This window comes from Sus scrofa, chromosome 16 (assembly GCF_000003025.6).
Source record: "Sus scrofa isolate TJ Tabasco breed Duroc chromosome 16, Sscrofa11.1, whole genome shotgun sequence".
NCBI classification, from domain to species: Eukaryota; Metazoa; Chordata; class Mammalia; order Artiodactyla; family Suidae; genus Sus; species Sus scrofa.
Window position 1 is genome coordinate 43,173,386 of NC_010458.4, and position 22,562 is coordinate 43,195,947.

Here is a 22,562-nt window from a genome sequence, read left to right on the forward strand (position 1 = left end):
CCAATTTGGAGATTTGTGTCCAGAAAGTATTGATGTAGTTTGTTGAGATCAGTTGCGGTAAATACAGGTCTTAGTGCATTGGTAGTGAATGGCTATGGCTGTCTACCCAGTACATGACGCTTTAGTAGATGGCACTTTGTAGTCCGAGCAGAGTAAGGTTGGATCTTGAGGTCACATTATTTCTTCATAGAAGGATACACTGAAGGACATTGGAGAGCCAAGGAAATGGAAGGCAGGGTCATAATCTCTATTGCTCCCCACAGGCCCAGAGGGATGGGTCAGAATCAGAGAGAACAGTACTAGCTCCCATTCTGCTGCTGAGCATCTCCTGCTCCTGACCCTTTTACTAGCTTCTGCTTCTGAGGACCAAAAAGCAGCACAATATCACAGGCTGAATCCCCATTCCCAAGTCAGTCTGATCTAACTGGCAAAGAATGGGTTACAGAGCACTGATACTCCATCAAAGGCAGGGCCCTTTTATCTTGATCTTCAGGTTGCATTGAACTCAGGATACCTTTCCCATACTGTTGTGAAAACATGCTACACACACACACACACACACACACACACACACACACACACGTTATTTTTTATTCAGAAAGTTTTTAGGGTTAATGGAGCATTTGACTCAAGGCATAGCCAACCTTTGCAACTATATCTTTGGCACAGAACTTGCATTTATGATTTCTTATCCCCTTCTCTTTACCAATACCAACCCCCTTAGGAAAAGAGCCTGGTGGGGGAACCAAGAATTTGGATTGCAAAATTGAGGAAAGCACTGAAACACCTGCTCTAGAGGACTCCTCATCATCCCCCATAGATACTCAGCAACATTCCTGGCAGGTTTCCACAGACATTGAGAACACTGAAAGGTAAGTGGGAAGTTACCCTAAATAGATTGCCAGTCCTCCTCCAGTTAATACTTGGAGGCTACAGAGTCGAGATCTTTAGATTCAGAATCAGAGCTCTTGGTAAACTGAGACAAGAGACAGTAAGGGGTCCAAATCCAGCAGCAGAATGAAAGCAGAACCTCCAGGAGACGTGGACTCTCAGGCCTCTGCTTACCCTCCTCTGCATCCCCTTGGAGATGAAATCAGTGTGCTTCCTTGGGAAGAGAGAAAGCTGGATCTATATACCCTTCACAGCTCACCCACCGGGCTGCATTCCAAAATTTCCATGTATTTAAGGGAGAAGAACTCAAAGTCTTGCAAAGATGGCACCAGTAGACGCTCAGATTTCAGGTGTTTGGAATGAACTGTCTAGCTGGAGTCGGTGGCTGAGTGTTCAGTTCACAGCTTTCCTAAGAGCTGCCTTCTCTTACTCTCCCAGGATGTAGCTGATAGCCCCTAAGTGAATTAATGCATTTTTCTTAACAAGCATAGCAGCTCATTGCTAGAGAGATTTTCTTGGGAAGAAGAGATTCTACAGCGATTCTATTTCATTTGGGAAAGGGAGCAGTAGTAATAATATAATAATAAATGCATCTAGATGCTAAAAATTCCATTCTGTGAGGCAGAGGGACAAGCCTCTTGTTTACTGGCTTCACGATGGTATCTCGTCCTTTGCTACTAATGTCCCCAGAGCTGACACAAAGCAGCTGAATGAATACTGGGCAGTTCCACCAAGGGCGCTGTGTGTAGAGGGTTGAGTCATTGACAAGATAATGAACATTTTATTTTTTTATTTTTAGAAATGTAACACACAGTGGCATTTATAGCCATTGTGATTCTACTTTCAGATCATAATATAATTCTAAAGCTAATTACCAAATTTCTGTGTTTATAGAAAATTGAAGCATGTGGTAATTATGTGCTATTAATAAAACTTGGATTTTGTATAAGCTTGGAAATACAACAATTCAAATAATAAAGCTGTTTGGCACAGTTCGATAGAACTATAGACAAATGATGAGGGAGTGATTTATCTTCATTTATAAAGTAGAAAATGCTTTGCTCTATTCCCAGGAAGAAACATCTTCCAGAGTGTCATGGCCAGGGCGTAATCCATCAGCAAAGCCATTTTCCTTTTCAGAAACCTTGCAGAGAAACTCTATCCCAGCCTTTTAAGCTTGCCAGAAAGCAAGCTGTGCTGATAATAATAACAGGAGAGTATAACCCTCAGTGTTGGTGGTATTTCAGTTCAGATTCTGGTCAAAGGAAATGGGAGCAAGTGGGAGAAGGAGGCTGGTAGCCCAGGTCTGGGAGGGCGGACAGCTTCCTGCTTCTCCCTGTCATTCTTTCCTAAGAGATCTGGGGGCCTCAAACCAAGCTGCACATTAAAATTACTAAGAGGGCTTTTTAAAAACATTCCTAGTCAATTTAATGCGTTGACCCTTGGGGATGCTGAACACCTGTGTTGCTCTCTCTGCATTCCAATCGTAGGAATGTGCAAGGGCAGGGAGTGAACCGACACACAGAGGGCCCTGAGAAGCTGCCACCCAGCCTCAGCTTTGCCCAAGATATCCCCATTGCTCTAGCTGTGTGCCCTTCACCTCCCCTTGGAAATCTGAAGTTCTGTCCTCATTATCAGAGACTCTTCTCTGATCTCAGCCAGGTCCAATTGAAGGTAGAGATGAGGGCTCCTGCAGCAGAAAGCCTGGTGGAAATGTTTGTCAGAGTAGTTCTTATTCCCTTCCAGAGCCAACCCAACTCAGATTTTTTTTTTCTTGTAAGAGCAAAATAAATTCAATATTTGCCTACTGGAAGCTTGAGCTGGTACAATTAGGCACAGATTCTTGTCCTTCAGTTGTCTCATAGAACAGTTTGACATTACATTTCAAAAATTTACAGCTGATTATTTTTTTCTTTATCAATTTTACAGAGATATGAGAGAAATGAAAAACCTTTTAAGCAAACTCAGGGAAACTATGCCTTTACCATTGAAAAATCAAGGTGAGTCTTGTCATCTCTCTGAGGCAGAGGATGTTTTTAACATGATAACCTTGGGTCTTGTTTCTTGAGGAGTTAAAGCAATAGAAGGCATTGAGCATACATGTGTCTTTCCTTGAGAAGATATCAAAATGACAATAGTTTATCAGGTGAATGCAGTTTTGTTCTGAGGGACACTGAGAAAACAGACACCTCCTCCACTGTCCCCATCAGTTGCATGCTGCACAAAGCACAACACCACGTGTGGCAAACACAAAAGGACTGAAGACTTGGCCCTTGCCTTTAAGAAGTTTACTAGCTAGTGGAAGAGACTTAAGAACACTTCTGAAGGAAGATCCCTGCCAGCTAGATGTTCAGTTATCTAAAACAAATACTGGTAATAGTTAAGATACATTGAAAACTAACAGTGTGCCACTGTGACTCTGCCTCTAATTCCAACGTGTGGAGGTTTTTCCACCACACCAAATTCTCAGTCACCAGTAGGGTGTCCTTCAATTTAACTGGATTCAGACACTAATTCAAGATCTCATCAGATTCCACAATTAAGTGTTCAGACATGTAAGACTGCCTGCCCCCCGCCCCCCCACTTCAGACATCAATCACAAGTCTGGGTTGTCAGCTGTACTTCTGACTATCTGGCTATAGATCGGAGGGTCCAACAAACCACTCCTAGTGTTCAATTAAGTGGTTGAAGCAGCTCATGGAACTCAAAGAAACATTTTACTTACCAGATCACTGGTGTATAGGACATAACTCAGAAACAACCAGATGGAAGAGATGCAGAGGGCAGGGTATGGGGAAAGGGTGTGGAGATTCTTACCTCTTCAGGAGCACTGCTCTCCCACTCTCCGTGCATTCACCAACTCAGAAGCTCTCCAGACCCTATCCTTTTGGGGGTTTGTGGCAGCTTCGTTACATAGGCATGACTGAATCATTGGCCTTTAGCAACTGATTTAACCTCCAGCCCCTCTCCCTTCCCTGGGGGTCAGGGGGCAGGATTGAAAGTACCAACCCTCCAATCACGTGGCTGGTTCTCTGATCAACCAGCCCCATCCTCAGGTGTTTCCCAAAAGTCACATCATTAACATAACAAAAGATACCTTTATTGTGCTCTAAGAAAGATTCAAGAGTTTTAGTAGCTCTGTGCCAGAAATGAGGTCCAATCAAAGACTTTATATATACATTTCTTATTACAAATTACAATATCACACCCACTATCCTAAATACCCTAGATGTATTAACTGTGTTAACTTATTTAATTCTAATAACACCTTTGAAGGAAATTCATGTTTCCCCATTTACAGGAAACTGAGACAAGGTCACACAAATTGTAAATAGAAAGAAGGTAAGTACAAAGGCTGGGATGTGACCCCAGGCCATCTGTCTCCAGAACTATCCTATGGAAGTTTATACCCTAACAGAAAGGGAAAGGGGATATTCACTAGAATGTAAATTCTGTGAGGGAAGGGCCTCTGTATGCTTTTGTTAACTATTGTGTCTTTAGTACCTAGAAAAATGCTTGGCTCATAGTAGAATAACACTAGCAAAAACAATAAATGTTTGTTAAAACTGCACCCAACTTTGCAGCCCCAGGGTCTGCAGGTAGGTATAAAGGACTGATAATAATCACTTTTATTGAGCACACATAGCCAGAGCAGCCTTAAGTGAAGCATCTGCTTCAGAGAATGGTGCTTAGAGGGTGGGGAAAGGGGTTTTAGAGGTAAGAAAGAAACCCCTCCTGGTTCCACTGAGCAAAGCCTGGGGGAGAGGGAGGCGGTGGCCAGGTTCTGCTTGGTCCTGAGCAAGGAGTGAGGAGGGAGAGGATTTGGCAGCAGAGCTGAGTGCCTCTTGGCTTGGGGAGCGGCATGGCAGAAGGTAGAGAGGTGGAGGTGCGAACACCACACAGAAGAGGCCGAGTGCAGTGTGACTGGAGCAGCAAGTGATGGAGGCGGGTGTCAGAAACCAAGAAGCAGGTGCTAGGGTGCATCAGATAATTGCAAGCACTCCCTGAAAGGCCTACGGACCAAACTTACTGGCTTGAGCCGTGGGTAGTGTTTGAGAGGCCTTGCAGGGTTTTAAGAAAGTAGTGTTTTACTACAATATGTTGCAGTGCTAAGAGCCTTCTGACCACAGCATGCATGTTTGCTCCTTGAAATAAGCTTGGTTAAAACTAGCCTGGGGCATATGGCACCATTTTAATGAACATATCAGCCAGATTCCTCTCTTTGGCTGCATATACCAAGATAGAGCATAGGGGCTCCCCCATGACCTTCCTGGAATTCTTTTCAGAAAATTAATTTATTATACAGGTCTAATTGATGCAAAAAATAGTGTGGGGTGAAATGTGAGAAAACGTATTCCAGTTCTTTGCTGTAAGACCTTAATGATTTTTCATTATAGAAAGAATTATAGAAAGCCATCTGTTTTCCTTCTGGCTGTTTCTTTCTTTTTTTATTCCATTTACATGTATGTCTGAAGCAGAAGGGAATAGGGAAAAGGTACTGCTCCTTATCCCCCTTTTTCCTACTCAAACCTTGACAAAGTGGAAATCCTGCCAGACATGTGCAGTGGGGGGAACTCACACTGGAACTGCTCAGATTTCCCTGTTCTCCAGGACCCATCCTCTCCCTCAACTTAGAAACTCTTCCATGTTAATTTTAGCATTTAAAGATTTCATCCTATCTTCCCCACTTCACACCACCATCAAAACTTGACTCAGCAACAATATGCTTTAAATTGATTTTCAGTGACACATAAAGGAAGGTGGCCAAGAGCAGGTACTGTAATGGTTAGTGGTTTTGCCTTTTTTTGAGACAAGGACCTTTTCCTTCCCATGCTTCCAGTTTAAGACTGGAGACAAAGAGGGGCACAGAAGAAAAGTGAGCCTGCCTTGTTCTGTCGCAGCTCCACGGCAGCCTCCAAGCAACATCCAGGTCTCCTGGCTCTCAGCCTGCCATCCTTTCCTCTGCTTCAGTGCCTCTCCTGTCCTACATTCTGGGTCACTGGTGGTGCTGTGGGGAGCTTCATTAATTACGATAGTCTTGCTGTGTCAAATGGATTACAAATGGAAACACCTGTGGAGAGCCCGCAAGGTTCCTGACAAAGGCTAAAAGGAGATTGGAAAGTAAAGGACAAGCATCTTCTAAATGTAGGCTGTAATCAAACAAAACATTGCAAAAATAAATTAAGCCTGAAAGACAGTTTCACCTTTTCCAGAATTCTGACTTAATGAATGCGTTGCAGAGTGTCAATACATTTACTCTTGCCTAGAATTTGTTGGTGATACCATGCGTTAGAAATGGATCAGTCAGGAATTACGGCTGTTCTGGAATAGGTCCCCTCCTGTGGACAGCCCTACTCCAGACTAACTTGGGTCTAGGACCAGTTCCCCTATTCTCACACCCCTGATCTTCTCCAGTCTGGATTCCAAAACTGGAACCAGCCTGGCCATGACAGGATAGTTTTGTGACATCTGGCTGAAGGACACTGGGCAGTTATCCCACATGAAAACCTGGATATAAACTTTTATTTAGGTCCTTCCCCAGGGACTCGTATAAAGACTTTCTGTGCTTCAAGCTTGTCTGAATGTCACTCTGGGCTGTTTTACTGGCTTCCCCATATCCTTTGCAATCTCTATAACATTTTGCCAGGGATTCAATGTGATACTGGCAATCCTTCTCTCTTTCTCCAGTCTAATCCACTCATCACCAGTCACACATCAGTCTCTTAATCCATTGAGCCTCTACTGAGAAATGTTAAGGGTCTATGCATTGTCTACTGAAGGAAGAGCAGACTTCTCACCTCAGCATCCATTGTCCTATCATCATCAAACATGTGATGGTCACCTATGATGTGCCACATTCCATGTCAGGTGCTGGGGATGTCTCTCCCCCACAGGCTCCCCATCTCAACAGGACAGAATGGGATGAGGATCATCTGGGAAGCTTTTTCAAAAGACACATGCCTCCCCTCTCAGAGATTGTGATGGAGCCTTCAGGGTATGGCATGTGAATTTTGGAAACAGCCAGCACACACACAATGGGAAAGGGGGGAAAAAAGCACTTGAAATATAGCAGTGCCATAACAGCTAGACGCAAGTTGCCACAAGGGCATACTGAATTCTCACCTCACCAGATTTTAGTTGTAAGTGGGGAGAGGGGGGACAAGAGTAATTAAGAGTTGCTTTTCGGAAAGTGCCTGAGCTGGGATTTTTTTAGGAGGAATCAAAATTAGCCAAAGAAAAAGATGGAAAGAAGATAGTCTGGGCAGAAAATTCTGAATGTGTGAAGGCGTATGGGGAGATGACAGAGTGGGGAACTGAGATGAGCTACAAGCACTTCTTTAGTTGGGAAAGTGGTGAGAAATCAGGCTTAAGAGAGAGACTAGAGAGACAGGGTGGTATATCATTAAGGCCCCTGTAATTCATGTTAACGGGTTTGGGCTTTACCCTGAGGCCATTGGAAGGATGCAGTTAGGCAAGTACAATAAACCAGGTGAGAAATGCTTATGATCTGACCTACAGCCAGGGGCTTAGGGAAGAGGATATGACCAGTTAGCTGAACCATGGAAAGACAGAGGCAGAATCAAGGATGAAACCCAAACTTAGAAAGCAGAATGAATGATGGTGTCAATCACTAAGTTAGAACAGAGCAGTAAGAGGAGAGGTAGAGGGCAGGACAGGTGAAGTTCTGGATGTGGGAGGACTCTAAGAGCAGTGCTTACTTAATGGTTCTAGAGGATGGACAAGTCTTATGCTGAGGCGAGACATGACAGCTAGAAGGACAGGAGATACAGATGTAAACATCATCAGCATAGTGATCACTGTAGCCCTAAAAATGGTTGCGACCACCCAAGGCGAATACCTGGAGAAGAGCCTTGAAATACCAACATAAGGTGTGAAGTGAAAGAAAAGCAACTTACAAAGGGGACGAAGAAGAAAATCAGCTCAATGAAATAATAAAGTTGCAAGGAAGCAATGGCTAATAATGCAGGATAAACTAGATAAGAACTGAAAAGTGTCTGGGGTTCCCTGGTGGCTCAGCAGGTTAAGGATCCAGCGCTGTCAGTGATGTATCTCTGATCACATCTGTGGCGTGGGTTGCACCCTTGGTCCAGGAACTTCCACATGCCATGTGTGCAGCCAAAAAAAAAAACTGAAAGTATCCATAGGATTTAGCAACAACGGAGCCACTGCTAATGTTGGCAAAAGTGGCTTTCTTGGAATGTGGGGCATAGAAACCTAATTAAGGAGGGTTGAGGAGTGAGTGGGAGATGAAGAGCTGGGCAGCAAGGGTAAATTTATTAAGACTTTCATAAAAAGTTGCTTATAGAATAGTGGATTGGAAGCAGATAATGTACCAAGGCCTATGGCAATTGTTTATAGAATGAATGGAAGCGTGACAGAAGGCAGAAGCATGGAACAGACAGAAAAGACTTTTCTGGAAAAGGAGATGATGTGTAAAGGCAGGAGGCAAGAGAAGGATGGCCACATTTACGGAATTCCAAGGAGTTCTGTTTTGTACTGTCTCTTCCTTCATATGCTCTTCACTCCAACCAGATTGGACTCTTTACTTGGACCCAAATTTTTTACCTGAATGTCTTTGTTCACAATGCTTTCTCCATCTAGAACGCTTCCTCCCCCCTACTTGACCAAATGTCTGAGTTCTCCCCATTCATTGTGGCATAAACACTGAGGCCCCAGGAATCTTCTACCAATGTCTTCTTTCTTCTCCCTCAGATGGGAGTAATGTCCCCATCTGGGAATTCTCATAGTGTTGTACTTTTATCTAACAGCATTTCTAACGAAGCCTCCTACTTACTCCAACAAAGATCTTTGAGGCCAAGGATCATCTTTCTTTTAGGTCCCATCTGGTATCACCCACAGCACTTGATATACAGCTTTGCTCTTCATAGGCCTTGGATTAATTTGATGATTTTCAAAGTGCAGTCTCAGGATCAGAAGTATCAGCAGGTCTCGGAAATGCAGACTGTCTGGCCCCACCCCAGACCTACTGATTCAGAAACTCTGGAGCTGGACCACCAACCTGTGTTTTAACAAACCCTCAGATGAAGCTGATGCAGCTAATGTCTGGGAACCCTGGAATTAGCTCAAGCTCTGCTTTTTTTTTTTCCAGAATAGAAATTTGCAACTGTAGTTCTATCGTAAACACTTCTCTTGACATTGAGAACATAGCTTTAAACTCACTCATTTTATTATTTGAAAACTTGTCATTTTCATGTCTTTCTGTTTCTTAACATATTATCTATGTAAGAAATCTTTCATTAGCTAAAGAAATTTGAGCCATAGACAAATGATATTACTGGACATTAGGGGACCCCAACATCTCTGGCTTTAGTGGCCTCTGAGATTTAAACATTGAATGACTAGAGTTTGAACTTACTGATGGCTGGATATCCTACTCTCCTTTTCTTTTGCTTTCTCCTTCACTTCCTCTTCTTCCCTTTCTCACCTTTCATTTTCCCATTTAAAACTGCCCTTGGTTGTAGTTATCTGAGGGTATTCACTTTGGAGAAAAGATACCATAAATGTTTCAAACATTTGCGTAAACATCAAAGATTTCCCAACATGTTCAGGTGGCTAGGTCCTGAATGAATGGGCAGACTTTCAATTTTGCTCACATTCTGTTGACAGCCCCTCACTTCAGAGACAGGATTTTAGTCAGTGTGGAATGATATCTTTCCTTGGAGTTGAATTCACTTCAAACCATTCCAGGCATACTTACTGCTTGGTGAATTTCAGCATTTACTGCAGGTGTCAGCTTCCTATGGTGTAGAAAGCTGCTCTGAATTTCTGCCAAGAATTTTTGAGCTTTTGTGTCACCTCAGCTCTAGGTGATGATCAGACAATCTCTGGGCTGGGCAAAGGTGTCACAAATGCTCAACAAAGATGCCCCAGACCAGCGGTCATCTATAATAGGTAGCCTATCCTTTGCTTTAACATCTGAACACTTTCTCATCAATTCTAACACTTCCTATTCACTTGTGAATGCTGTGTGTGTGTGTATGTGTGTGTGTGTGTGCATAGCACTCACAAGAGAATGTCATATATATATAAAGAAGGCTGAATGAGGAGAATTTCAATAGCACAAAGACTTTTTGGTTCACTGTAATGAATACCACAGATACAAGGGTCAGTCTTGATACAAATCTCATAATACCAGTCTATAATACCTGTGGGTTTTTTTTCATTATTATTAGAGTATAGTTGATTTGCAGTGTTGTCCCAATTTCTGCTGTACAGCATAATGACCCAGTCATACATATATATTTTCTCATATTATCTTCCATCATGTTCTATTCCAAGAGATTGAATATAGTTCCCTGTGCTCATTCTTATGTGCTCCCTGACCTCATTTCTCATCCATTCCAAATGTAATAGTTTGCAAATACCAACCCCCAATTCCCAGTCCATCCCACTCCCTCCCCCTCCCCCTTGGCAACCACAAGTCTGTTTACTCTATCCATGAGTCTGTTTCTATTTTGTAGATAGGTTTATTTGGGCCATACTTTAGATTCCAAATAAGTGATATCATAAAAAAAGAGAGAATGGGAGCGAATATACCAGCATGGCACACCCATACCATAGCACACACATACACACTTTCCTTGTAAATACAACATACCAATGTATGTAGACATCTCCTCATCTAGTGGGAACTATATACATCAGAATTGCATTTTATAATATACAAATACCAGCGAGGTTACTCCTAAATCTCTTAAATGCTAAGGGAGTATATATAGGGAATTCAGGAAATAGATCTTCAAGTCTCAAAGAAATAGAAACAAGATATTTCATTCTTATCTATATCTTCATAGTTGGGGTAATTCTATTCCAAGGAAGCACTGAATTCCAGGTGAACTTGAGTTTCAGGAAGTGTAGTCAGTATTCAAAGAGACACCAAAAGATAAAATTCTTTACACTTCAGGGTCTGCTGTATCTTTACCATATCCAATTAGGTTAAATTCACTGAGTATTTGGTGGTTAAAGAAGTAAGAGTCTTAAAATGATGAGAAAGTGTGGTTACCATTTCTTTCTGCTCCAAATGCATCATGATTCATCTCTGAGAGATTCTTCTGAGAAGTCAGGCTTATGTATAGGGTTTGACATTGCCTTCAGCATCTTAACTATTTGGGGCAAGTTTAACTGTTTAAAAAAAGAGAGAGATGTCCTATTTTTAGTCTTAAAATGTTGACATCCAGATTATAGTGAATTATTTGTCACTGTGAAAAGGACAAAGAGAGTCCTGTTTTTCTCCATATTAGCAGAGTATGAGTCTTGAGAGGATTTTAATCTGTGGCGACAGTGAGAGTAGGCTGTGTTTGATTAATCTGATGTACCCAGCTGGGGCACATGTTTCCCTCCCTGGCTTGGACTTGCCCCTCCAGTTTCATCCATCTCTAGCACAGTGTGGCATTCCAAGGAACACTGTCAACTCTGTAGGTGATGCTAATGTACAAATAAGTATGACACATGAGAGCCTTGGGGGACAGGAATGAAAGCCCAAAGCACTTGAATGACAATTTTTATAAGAGGACCAGAAAGCTAGGACTCATTTTTGTCCCTGACAGTTTCCTGAGTGTCTAGGCTCAGTAAGCAGGACAACTAACCCTCATATACAAGCCAGTTTTATTGAGGTAGGGCACAATAAAGATCCTATGTCTTCAAGATTAGGATAGGGAAAGGAGGAAACATCTTAGCTCTGTTCAAGGATGGTAGTGCAACTAGTCTTGGCAAAGCTTTGGTATAGAAGAGTTGCCAGAGCCAACCAGCCAGTTTGTTGCCAGCAGTTCCATTCTGACCATGTCCTAAGGCTGCCCTGGTTGGCAATTTCCAGGTCCTTTCCTTGTGATCCTTCTCCAGCCTCTGAGACCCACACTGGCCAGTTCTGCTCCAACAAGCTATTTCTACCCACCCTCCCTGTTGAACTGCACCATTTCCTAAAAACCCAGCTCATTAAATCAGATTTGGTTTATTGGTTTATTTCTTTCTTACCTGTCATCAGACTAAAAATTTCAAACCAAAACTTAATTCAACAACTGATGATCTTCTCTGAATGCCCTTGTGTACAGATATGTATACAAAGTCCTAGGGAAAGAGTCAACGAGGAATAGTTGAAACTTCTTCCTGAGACATAAAGTAGGTGAATGGAGGTAAGACAAGGTCCTATGTAAGGAAAATTGTTAATAATGGCTGTACTTATTGAGTGCTTCCTCTGTGGTAGGCTCCAAGGACCCCACACAAGTTAAATGTTTTTCATAGATCATTTAATTTAATCCTCACCTAAGGTGTTATTAAACCCTATTTACCCTATTTTAAACTCATTGAGAAAATGAAGCTTAAGTGACATGTTCAAAGTCACAGAGCTAGTAAATAATAGAATCAAGTTTAGAAAAGGAGCCAACTTTACCCTAAAGTATGGGCTCTTCCTTAGAAGCCATACATCTCCCAACTGAAAGACTGCCTCTACGCAGTTTAAATTTAATTCTAAGCAGTGGTTCTCAACTGTGGGCTACTTGCTTCACCCCCATCTCCACCCCAGAAATATTTGGTCATGCCTGGGGATATTTCCAGTTGTACCAGCTGGTAGGGGAATGCTGCTGGCATCTAGTGAGTAGAGGCCAGGGATGCTGCTAAACATCCCACAATGCTCAGAACAGCCACCAACAATGAAGAATTATCTGGTCTAACATGGTGCTAAGATTGAGAAACTTTGATTCAAAGGATGGTAGATATTTAAGGCCAATTCATTAAAAAAAAAAAAAAAGTTATTTTCTCTGTACCTTACTCCTGTGTACTTTCTGTTCCATTGCAGATGACAGCAGCCTTCTAAATCTAACCCCCTACCCCCTGGTTAGAAGACGGAAGAGAAGGTTCTTTGGGCTGTGCTGTCTCGTCTCAAGCTAGACAATTGCTCTTGGAAACCCACACTGGGAAGACCTGAAAATATCACAGAACCTGAGGACCTCCAGACAGCTGAACCACAGTTATTCGTTTTTGACCATGTTTTCTATGCTTCCTTATTACTTTTATCCACCTCCTGCTGCCCTTTTAAACGATTTTACATTTGAAAGCAGCTGCTGTCAAGGAAAAAAAAAAAAAAACAGATTCAAAAAGCAGGCTGTTTTTAAAAGGATTTTTAAAGCTGACATTGTGCATGTCTATGCCAAACCACACCATGACAGATGCAAGAATTATGATTTTTAAATTATTTAAAGGTTTTTTTAAGTGTATTATACAGAGAAAAATTATTTCATGTATAATAGTCTATCTATAGCTCTTGCTGATCTCATGTTAACAGTTTATCATATATGAGAGTCTTTAAACATAGAATCTATTTAAAACTGCAAAACTATTGAAAATCCAATCAATATTAGAAATAATATTATAATCAAACGTATATCACCTCACCTATTGCTTTCTCTGTACTCATTTACATTTAGTCTTCCATTCTGTCAGAATCTAAGAGCTGCAACATAAAATATCTTAATTTATAATGCAACAAAAAACATATATGAAAAGTATTTAAGTTTTGTAAATACACAGTAATCTTAAAACCTTCATACAATGCATATGGGCATCTAATTTCCTTTTGATCCAATGGTGTCTTTTTCACTTCTTGGAGAATGAAGTAATCCAGTTAGGAAATGGTATAGTAACCATATGCAATTACCCTCAAATGTAAAATTGAATATTATCATATTTTGTTCTAATTGAAATCTGAAGCATGATGTCTGCACATCAGCATAGTGTTAAATCTTATAGGGCATGCTGGAATTAGCTCAGATAGTAAAAATACTTAACATTTTACATTGTTAATAAAAATCCTTTTAGTTAAGCTAAGCTTGTCTCATTTTAGATGACTATGCAGATAGGACTTTTCCAGTGTGTACTTGGTGTCTTGTCTTATGCTTAGAATCTTAAAAGCAGGACACATTAAGCAATACTCTCTTTTAGAAAGGAGGAAGCCACAAGCTTTGTTTTTCTGCTCACAGCTTTGTTGTGATCTTCCTCCACTAAACTGGTAACATGGTACAGATCTTGTTATATCTTCCCTTGTTCTTCCTTTGGCCCATTTCCCAGACAGAATTTCCCATGGGTTGAAAGATCAGGCCTTTGGACTTGTTTTCTTGTTTTCCATAGTCTGAAAATTCCTAAAGTCAGACCACAGGCACCAGTGTCCTGCACAAGAAAAGGGTGAGTTATACGTGGTTTATCCAAGACGCATCTTTAATCCCAACCCTGTAATTTCTCAGTACTTATGAGCACAGGCATTTGTATGTCCACCAATATCTTGACCTAAAAACTAAATATATTCAAGCTTTCAGCTTTAGGGAAGAGGAATAAAGATACAGACAAACTATTGGAATAATTATTGTATTAGGCTGAATTACATAAAATTGCTGATATTTGACTGTTTAAACCTTAAAAATGGCAATTTCATATAGTTCAACCTAATATCTGATGTTGTAGAAGTTATCCTTGGAATTGTTTTTCTACTTATACTTTTTTTTATTGAAAATGAAGGATTAAAGACTTGGAAGACAACTCAAAAGGCTATGCAGGTCTCTATTTGGATCATACCAGCTGGTTGTTGGCCTTATTCTTGGAGTCCAGAGGTGTGTTCCAATTAATTATTGATGCCTGGGTAAATGTATGACTACCTTCGTATTAAGATATATCCTTATCCTTGAAAGTTATCTAAGAAAAATCACAATTTTTTAAATCATATACTTATAAAAAGAGTTGTGGGAAGATTCTAATTAAAGACTCCTAGGGTGACTGCTTCCTTGCAAAGCAGGTAACCACTCCCAAATTTACATGGTCTGCAAACCCTGATTTTCATAAGTAAAAACGCTGAGTGCAGTTCATTTTCATCCCCTGAAGTTTAATCCACCTCAAGTCCATTGTTTTAGAAATTATGAAGTAGCTCAATTTGGCATGCTCTCAGCTCCCATCTATGCCCTCTCCCACCCTTCCACTATATTGAACCCTTAGCATCAATCTAGTTCCTATTAATCCATGCAATGTTATTAACAGATAAACTCAGCCTTGGTGTCCAGCATATTCTGCTAAATGCCTGACCCAAATCCCTTCTGCTTGGTTAATTTGTGCTCACTCTTGCCTTAGTCTCAGTGTGAAAGTAACACCTTCCGTGCAATTGTCTTTGTACAACTGAAGACTGTTAATAAATTCAGGTCTCACCTCCATGTCTGGGGAGGGCTATAGTAGCTATTCATGGAGATGGGGATTTGTCCAATTCCCTAGCTAGGCTTTCCATATCTAAGGTAAATAAATTCTGCCACCTTATCTTTTATTCATAGTGCCTGTTTCCCAGCCTTTGATCAATTTTGTAGTTCCCGTGGACACACTCCAAGATTTACAGAACTTCTCTTACTCTGGCTGGTCCTAAAATCAAATTTAGTGTTCAAAGTGCTAGTAACCTACCCTGGCTCAGAGTTGCAATAGGTAATTCACCATCTCCTATTAAATACACTAATGAACCTTGTTAGGAGCTAACCCCATTCCCCTCTCGCCTACCAAAGGACTTTCTCAGGTGTAGTTCCGTGAGATAGAGTTGGACTATCTCAGCTTCCTGCTGATAATTTGCTTTCAGATTAGCAATAACATTACGCTGATCTCTAGGGATAAGGAGAGCCCAATGAACTCATTTTGTTGCATGTACTCATATGCTTGAAACAAACAAAAAAAGGATGTCAAGTTTTTCTAGCACATAATCACCCATTTTAGCACCATATTTTTAAAATCCAGTGGTTGATCTTTTTTGGTTTTTTTGTTTTTTTTTTTTTTTCAGATTATAGAGACAATACATGTTCTTTGTGGAAAATTTGAAAAATGCCACCAAGTGTAAAGAAAATAAAAATCACCTGAATGCCACCATAATCACATTATTTAAAACCACATGTCCAGGTTTTAAATCAGTCATTGGCTGGGCTTAAAGGCAATGTTGGATAAAGTATGTGAAGAAATGCCCACAAGGCCAAAGGGCCACTTTAAAAGATCTGTCCCGTAACAGACATGCATGCATCTAGGAAGAGATTCATTGCATAGTTCAGATTTTGCCATTGTTCAAGGGTACAAAGAAGATTTTATAAGTGCCATAGCCCTGATGTTTCTTCTAATGAAAGTTCTTGGGAAATTCTAAAATCCTGCCAGATCCTTTTGTTCCTCGGTGCTCCTATCAGTTTGGATACTTACTCTTTGGCAATACTGCCACCTACTGAAAGCTAAGCTTTAGCGTTAGAGGGGAAAACAAATACACAGAGCCTAAAGCATCTGATTGACTTTAGATAGCTCACAAATTAGGCCAGTTAACAGTGATGTCATATGGAATTTCAGATTCTGGAAGTCCCCAGATTGAAAGGATTAAGGATATCCATCTAGACCAATTTCTCACTATCCCCCAACATACATGCCTTAGCAATGTCTACCATTCCTTTGCATTCTAGAACATTATCAAATGCAACATGTTCAGCTTTCAAGTAACTATAGATAGGATGAGAAATGGTCCAGAATAAACCATTAAAATTAAATATAAGGTTCCAAAATAAACCCAAGAAGAATTGAATACATTAAAAAGATGGCATTTCAAATGTGTGAGAAAAGGTTGGATTATTAAGTTATAGTTGGATAAATGGTTAGCCATCCGTTGGGGGAAATATTAGCTCTATACCTCATAACTGTCATAAAAAATAAACTCTAGGTGAAGTGAGTATTTAAATGTTAAAGCACATAAATAAACTGTTAGTACTGATGAATATTTATGTAATTTTAGTGGGGTGGAGGGAAGTACAGCTAAACATGACAGTAAAGGAAGAAACCCCAAAGGAAAAGATGGGTGGATTTGACCAATTAAAAATGCAAAACTCCCGCACAGTAAAAAGTAATAAAAAAGATTAAGAGAAAGCAAATTTTAAATATATGCAACAAAGAGTACAGATCTCTACTATATATCAAGAGCTTAAATTCCACCACCTTTGTGAAGTTTCCATGATCTATAACCCCCTTCCCAGCCAGGTGTTCCCATTTCATTCTTTCCTTTTCCTTTTTACACTTTTTTCATTATTGCTTGTTTAATTGTCTCTCTTCACTAAACTGGAAGTTCTAGAAGGAAGCCACTATGTCAATTTTGCTTACTGTTATATCCTCAGCATAGTGCTCAACACAAAAGCAAATACTCCAGACACACTTATTGAATGAATGAATAATGATTGCATGAACAAATGATATTTTACAACTCAAAAAGAATCAAACTTTCCAGTAGAAAATTGAGCCAAGCACACATAAACTGGCAATGTACCATAAATTTAAATAGTGTGCTAATAATAAATACAAAAATATCTGAATATACTAGTAATCAAAAATGCAAGTTATTATGATGGACTCTTTTTCCATGTATCAGAAAGTCAAGGGTATAAATAATTAATGTTTCCAGAAACAGCAAGGAAGTATGGAAGTGAACATCTTCTCAAAGAGCCAACAAGTATGTAAATTGACTCCACCTTTATGGAAAATATTTTGACAGTATATTTTTCGCCTATACCAAGTAATTCCACTATAGGGAAATTCTCCTCTAAAAAAGGTCAGAAAGGTCAGAAAAGGCCTAAAAGGTCAGAAAAAAATGAAGTAAGATACACTCATTCATTATTCAAAAAATTATGCAAGGAAGGATGCTTATTTGTAAGAATGGGAAAAAATGTAAATAAGCCCACAGTATAAGGCTAGTTAAGTGTGGCATATCCTTTCAATGGAATAACATTCACCAATTAAGACTAAACACCCTATATATATTTATTGAAATGAACTATGTTGTTAAATGAAAACAGTTATAGAAGAATATGTATTGTATCATCTCACTTTGAAAATATACGTATACATGTACGCATTAAAGGGTCTGAAAAGATATTTGCTAAAATGTTAACAGCATTTTTCTATAGGAGGTGAGATTTGGAGCAATTATATTATTTTGCATATCTGTACTTTCTGATTTTTCCACAATGAGCATGTAGTATCTGTATAATTTTTTCAGGGAATAAATAATAATGTTCACAATATATATTCAATGAAAACACATTATAAAACAGTATGTATAGTATGACACAATATTTGTAAAAAAAGAAAAATATATATGAATCTATCTATGTATGTATATATATGCATAAGAAAGCTAGAAGGACATACACTAAAATGTTAATAGTAGTTATTTATGGGTAGTGGGATTATGGGTGATTATTTTTTCTTTTTGCTTTTCTGTGTTTTCTAATTTTTCTACAATGAATATGTATTACTTGTGTAATAAAAACTAATAATAAAAGTTTTAAAAAAAAGAAGGAAAAAGTGAAAGAGTGCCCTGGTCCTACACATGCCCTCGCCCAACTCCCTTGACATATTCCTTGTCATCAAAATGTGGGCAGTGGAAAGATGGAGAGGAAACACCAGGGCACCTTAACTTTTGAAGACAGAAGAGACAGACAAAGTGGGTGGGGAAGAAAGAAAGAGGGAAATAGGAAGGAAAGAAGGAAGGAACGGAGGAAGGGTGGAAGGGAGAGAAGAAAGAATTAAGTGAAAAGTGAACTCAGTGGAAGAAGGATTAAAACAGTTTTTGGATACTTTCTTACTAGCAATAGCGAAGTCTCAAAATTTTGCTGTTTTCCTAATTATGACCAAAAAATATATTGAGTTAAATAATGTTATTTTCTAATAAGAGGCGATGGTACACATGTCTGGAGAGACATGTGGGAATTAAATTCTGGCAGGAATGCATCCCAAGAAGTTTTTCAAAGGGAAAAATATTGAGTCTAGCTAGTTGTAAAGGACATGTAACAGAGCCTGGAGTTAACACACAGACTTTTTCTGAATCTCAGATGGGCTGCAACAAAGTATACACTGTGGCTAGTAATCTGATATCTGATATCCATTCTCTCCTTTTCTCCTTTAGTATCAGAAGTCCCAAATTTCAGCGAGACACTGGCCACCGGAAATAAATACTTCATTTCCCAGGCTCCTTTGTGGATGTGGCAATATAGCTGAACTTTAGCCAATAGGATATGAATGAAATTGTGTGATTTCCAAGTAACATCCCTAAAATAAGAGGCATGCATTTCTGTGTTCTTCCTCCCTTCCCACTAGGCTGCAAGGAGAACATGAGGGTGGAAGCTGAAACCACAGTCTTGGACTCAGAAATGGACACCACATGAGGATGACAGAAGCGCCTTAGGAGAGGTCACCTACCTCATATTTGTGTCTGTTTAACTAAATAAGTTCTGTCTCACTTAAGACATTAATAGCATGAATCTTTATACAGAATTTACTCACTGAATTAACTTTTGTCAGCCTAAGTTTCCTGAGGTTAAAATGGAAATAATTTATCTATATCACAAAAGGTTCAATCAAATGACTGTGCAATTACTTGTTTAGATCAAAGCTCTTTTATGAGAAAAATCAAACCAATCAAACACTGCATGATACTATGTTGCAGAACAACAGACAAAGGGAAATCTTTGAAATAAACAGTGCTTGTAAATCAAATGCTCGGTTGATTTCCATTTGAAAAAAAAATTAAACTCCACCCTTGCCTCACTCCAACTTGATTATTGATCAAAAAGTAAAAGGTAAAACAATAAAGCTTCCAGAAGATAACGTAAGAGAGTATCTTCATACTCACAGAGTTGTGAAATAGTTCCTAACAGACAGAAAACAGGATGGAAAACTGTTGAATGTTATCTGCTATCATATTCTATGATCCAATACTTTGACCCCTAGGTAGAGACTCAAGAGAAACACATGTGTCTATATTCAAAGATGGGTAAAAAATATCCATAGAGGCATTATCTGTAACAGCCAAAACCCATAAACAATTCAGCAAAATAACTGAAAACTAAATTGTATTATATTGATACAATCAAATACTATAGAGCAATAAAAAAGAAATGAACTCCAGTATAGCTATATCCAACCAGGTGAAAGAATAAAACCATGACAGCGCTGAATAAACAAATCCAGGTACATTCTGCCATTAGCAGCCAACATCCAACAATAGCTGAGAGGTAGATGCTGAGGTTCAGTTAAATGCACATGGGCAGGCACCAGAACACCTACTAAGCCTCCAGCCCTGCTCAGATCCACTCCCCTCCAGCCCTGCTGAGGTCCACTCCCTTCTCATACTGACCTACTCCATCCAGGTATAGCTTCCTCTGGATTCTGTTATCACAATTCACACACTCAGAAAGGATTGTGGACAAAGCACAGCCCCCAGTTAGACTATTTGTCTCAAGATTATCTGTAGCTAATCCCATCTCATCTCTCTTCTCTACCCCCCATTCTAGAGCCCCTTCACCCTGGTCCAGCATTTCAGAGTTGCCTGGCATAATGACCCAGATCCTCGCTCCTAGTTGCCTGAGACCCCAGTCACCAGGCCCTTCGGTAGTTACTGTACTTGCTCATTTACAGTTAAACTTGAAAAAAAGAGCTTACCAAGAGGTGACCCATTCCCCTTAGTGACAAACGTATTCCTCTGTGCCCTCATTATGTCACAGTCAACCTCCTTCCTCATGACGATCAATTAGGGCCAATAATCTCTGTCAGTGTAGTAACTGTAATTCGTCTAAGAGTTTTTCTGGCATGAGGAACTTGAAGTGACCTGGTAGCAGTGGTAGCTTAGAGTTTAGTGGGATTCTTATTTCATCTGCTCTGTAACCCAGGACTTCTAGACACACAGATTTTAGACCCCAGATAGGAAGCACCAATTCCTCAGTAGATCACTGGAACCACACCTACTTTCACCCTTAGATTTTTGGACCCCTATATTCTATGTATTTGTGACTCAGAACCAAATAGTGACCATTGAGCTTCCAAGTATGGTACACCCAATGCTGAAGGGTGTCCTTTGCTTTAAGAGGCCATGCTGTCACTTCAGTAGGGTGGCAACTTCTGTTTGGTAGAGTGTATATAGGAACAGTGGATCCTGGGTGTCTCACTGATGCACCTGCTTTGCTATTAAATGGGGCCTTTGGTCTGAGGCAATGTCATACCAGAATCCCATTTGGGTAGAGCAGATACTCTCTGAGTCCCTAGACACTGGTGCTAGCTGCGGTCCTGCAGATGGTAATGGCAAACCCACATCCAGAAATCAGGTTAGCCCCAGTCAGGCTGGTGTAGTAAGGAATGCTATTATATCAAGGGCATAATGTCAGCTTCTGTTGCCAACAGGCTGGACATTCAACAGTGGCTGTGAATAAATTCGTCTTGGTGAAAAAAGCCTGTATTAGTTTTTTATTGCCACTGCTGTAATAAATTACCACAAACTTAGTGGCTTAAATCAACACAAATTTATCACTTACAATTCTGGAAGTATGAAATCAGTTTCACTGGTCTAAAATCAAGGGGTTGGTAGGTCTACTTCCTTCTGGAGGCTCTGGGGGAGAATCTCTTTCCTTTCCTTATTTTCTATTTCTTAGTCTTCTGGGTCCCTCTTATGTGGAAGCCTTGTTAGATTAGGCTCGCCCAGATAACCCAGGATAATTTTCTCATCTCAAGATCCTTAACATAATTAGATCTTCAAATTCCCTTTTCCAGGTAAAGTAACATGTATACATTCCAGGGATTAAGATGTGAACATATTTGGGGGACCATTACTCTGTCCACTAAAAAACCAATGCATTCAGAGCCTCCATCTCTTCCAGGAACTGCATTTTGAATAGTGTTATCATTCTCTGCTGCAGATAGCAATGGTGCTCTAGAATCTAAGCATCCATGCCGTACAGTCTTCTTGGAGTGTGTCAGTCTTCATACCACCCTTTTATATCCAGATACCTGTGACATCATGGGTTCTGCCAGATGATATAGCCCAAGTGATAGGACTGCTTATGCTGAAGCCTAAACCCACTGCAGAGCACCTTCCTGCTCTGGAATCCACTCAAAACTAGAATTCTTAGCATTACCCAATACGTGGGTCAGAGGTCTATTGCCAAATGTGAAATATGCTGCCACCAAAGCCTGAAGAAGCCAACCAACCCTCACATTTGTTTCTTAATGGTAAGAGGTGCAAGGGACAATAACTTGTTTTCACTTGGGGTGGAACGTCTCAGGATGCCCCAGACCACTGGACATCTTTGTAAGATTTACCTCCTACCCTCTGGAGTTCATGTGTCTTACCAAGGCATTCAGAATACTCATTACTTTAGGTTCACAAAGTCCAGGTAACATGATGGTGTAAACTTAGTGAGCAAATGTGATGTTCCCTAGAACTAACCCTCAGATCAATAGGAATAGACTATGCTGTTGTGAGACATGGTAAGACCTTCTAGGGAAGGGACAAAGAAACCTGGTTTCAAAAAAACCATCTATGGACAAGGATTTATGCTAAGCCCCAGGTACGCTTAATGATGAAAGTAAATATTGTAACATGAGGACATAGAGTGACATAGACAAGGGAGGTTTATGAAAGACAAAGGAGGGTGGTCCTTTTTTTAATTACTTATTGAATTATTATATTTATAGGTATACAACAATCATCACAACAAAATTTTACAGCATTTCCATCCCATACCCTCAGTGCATCCCTTCACCCTCAACCTGTAGAGAAGGGTGGTTCTAAAAGGTCATCTGAGGACATTGAATTGGGATATATCCCA

At 40.1% G+C, this 22,562-nt stretch overlaps 2 protein-coding genes across 6 annotated transcripts in view; one reads left to right on the forward strand and one right to left on the reverse strand.

Moving 5' to 3' along the window:
• RGS7BP (regulator of G protein signaling 7 binding protein) overlaps positions 1 to 19,458 on the forward strand; it is a 104,060-nt gene extending 84,602 nt beyond the window's left edge. The window contains exons 4-7 of one of the 5 annotated variants that reach the window (XR_002339496.1): positions 725 to 872; positions 2,821 to 2,891; positions 12,725 to 14,106; positions 19,060 to 19,458. Coding sequence is in view for 4 of the 5 variants with exons in the window: in NM_001243809.1 (NP_001230738.1) it covers positions 725 to 872; positions 2,821 to 2,891; positions 12,725 to 12,816 (311 nt within the window). In the remaining variant the exon portion in view is untranslated. 5 annotated transcript variants of the gene reach the window in all.
• SREK1IP1 (SREK1 interacting protein 1) overlaps positions 1 to 22,562 on the reverse strand; it is a 232,387-nt gene that overhangs the window by 59,520 nt on the left and 150,305 nt on the right. The window lies entirely within an intron of this gene.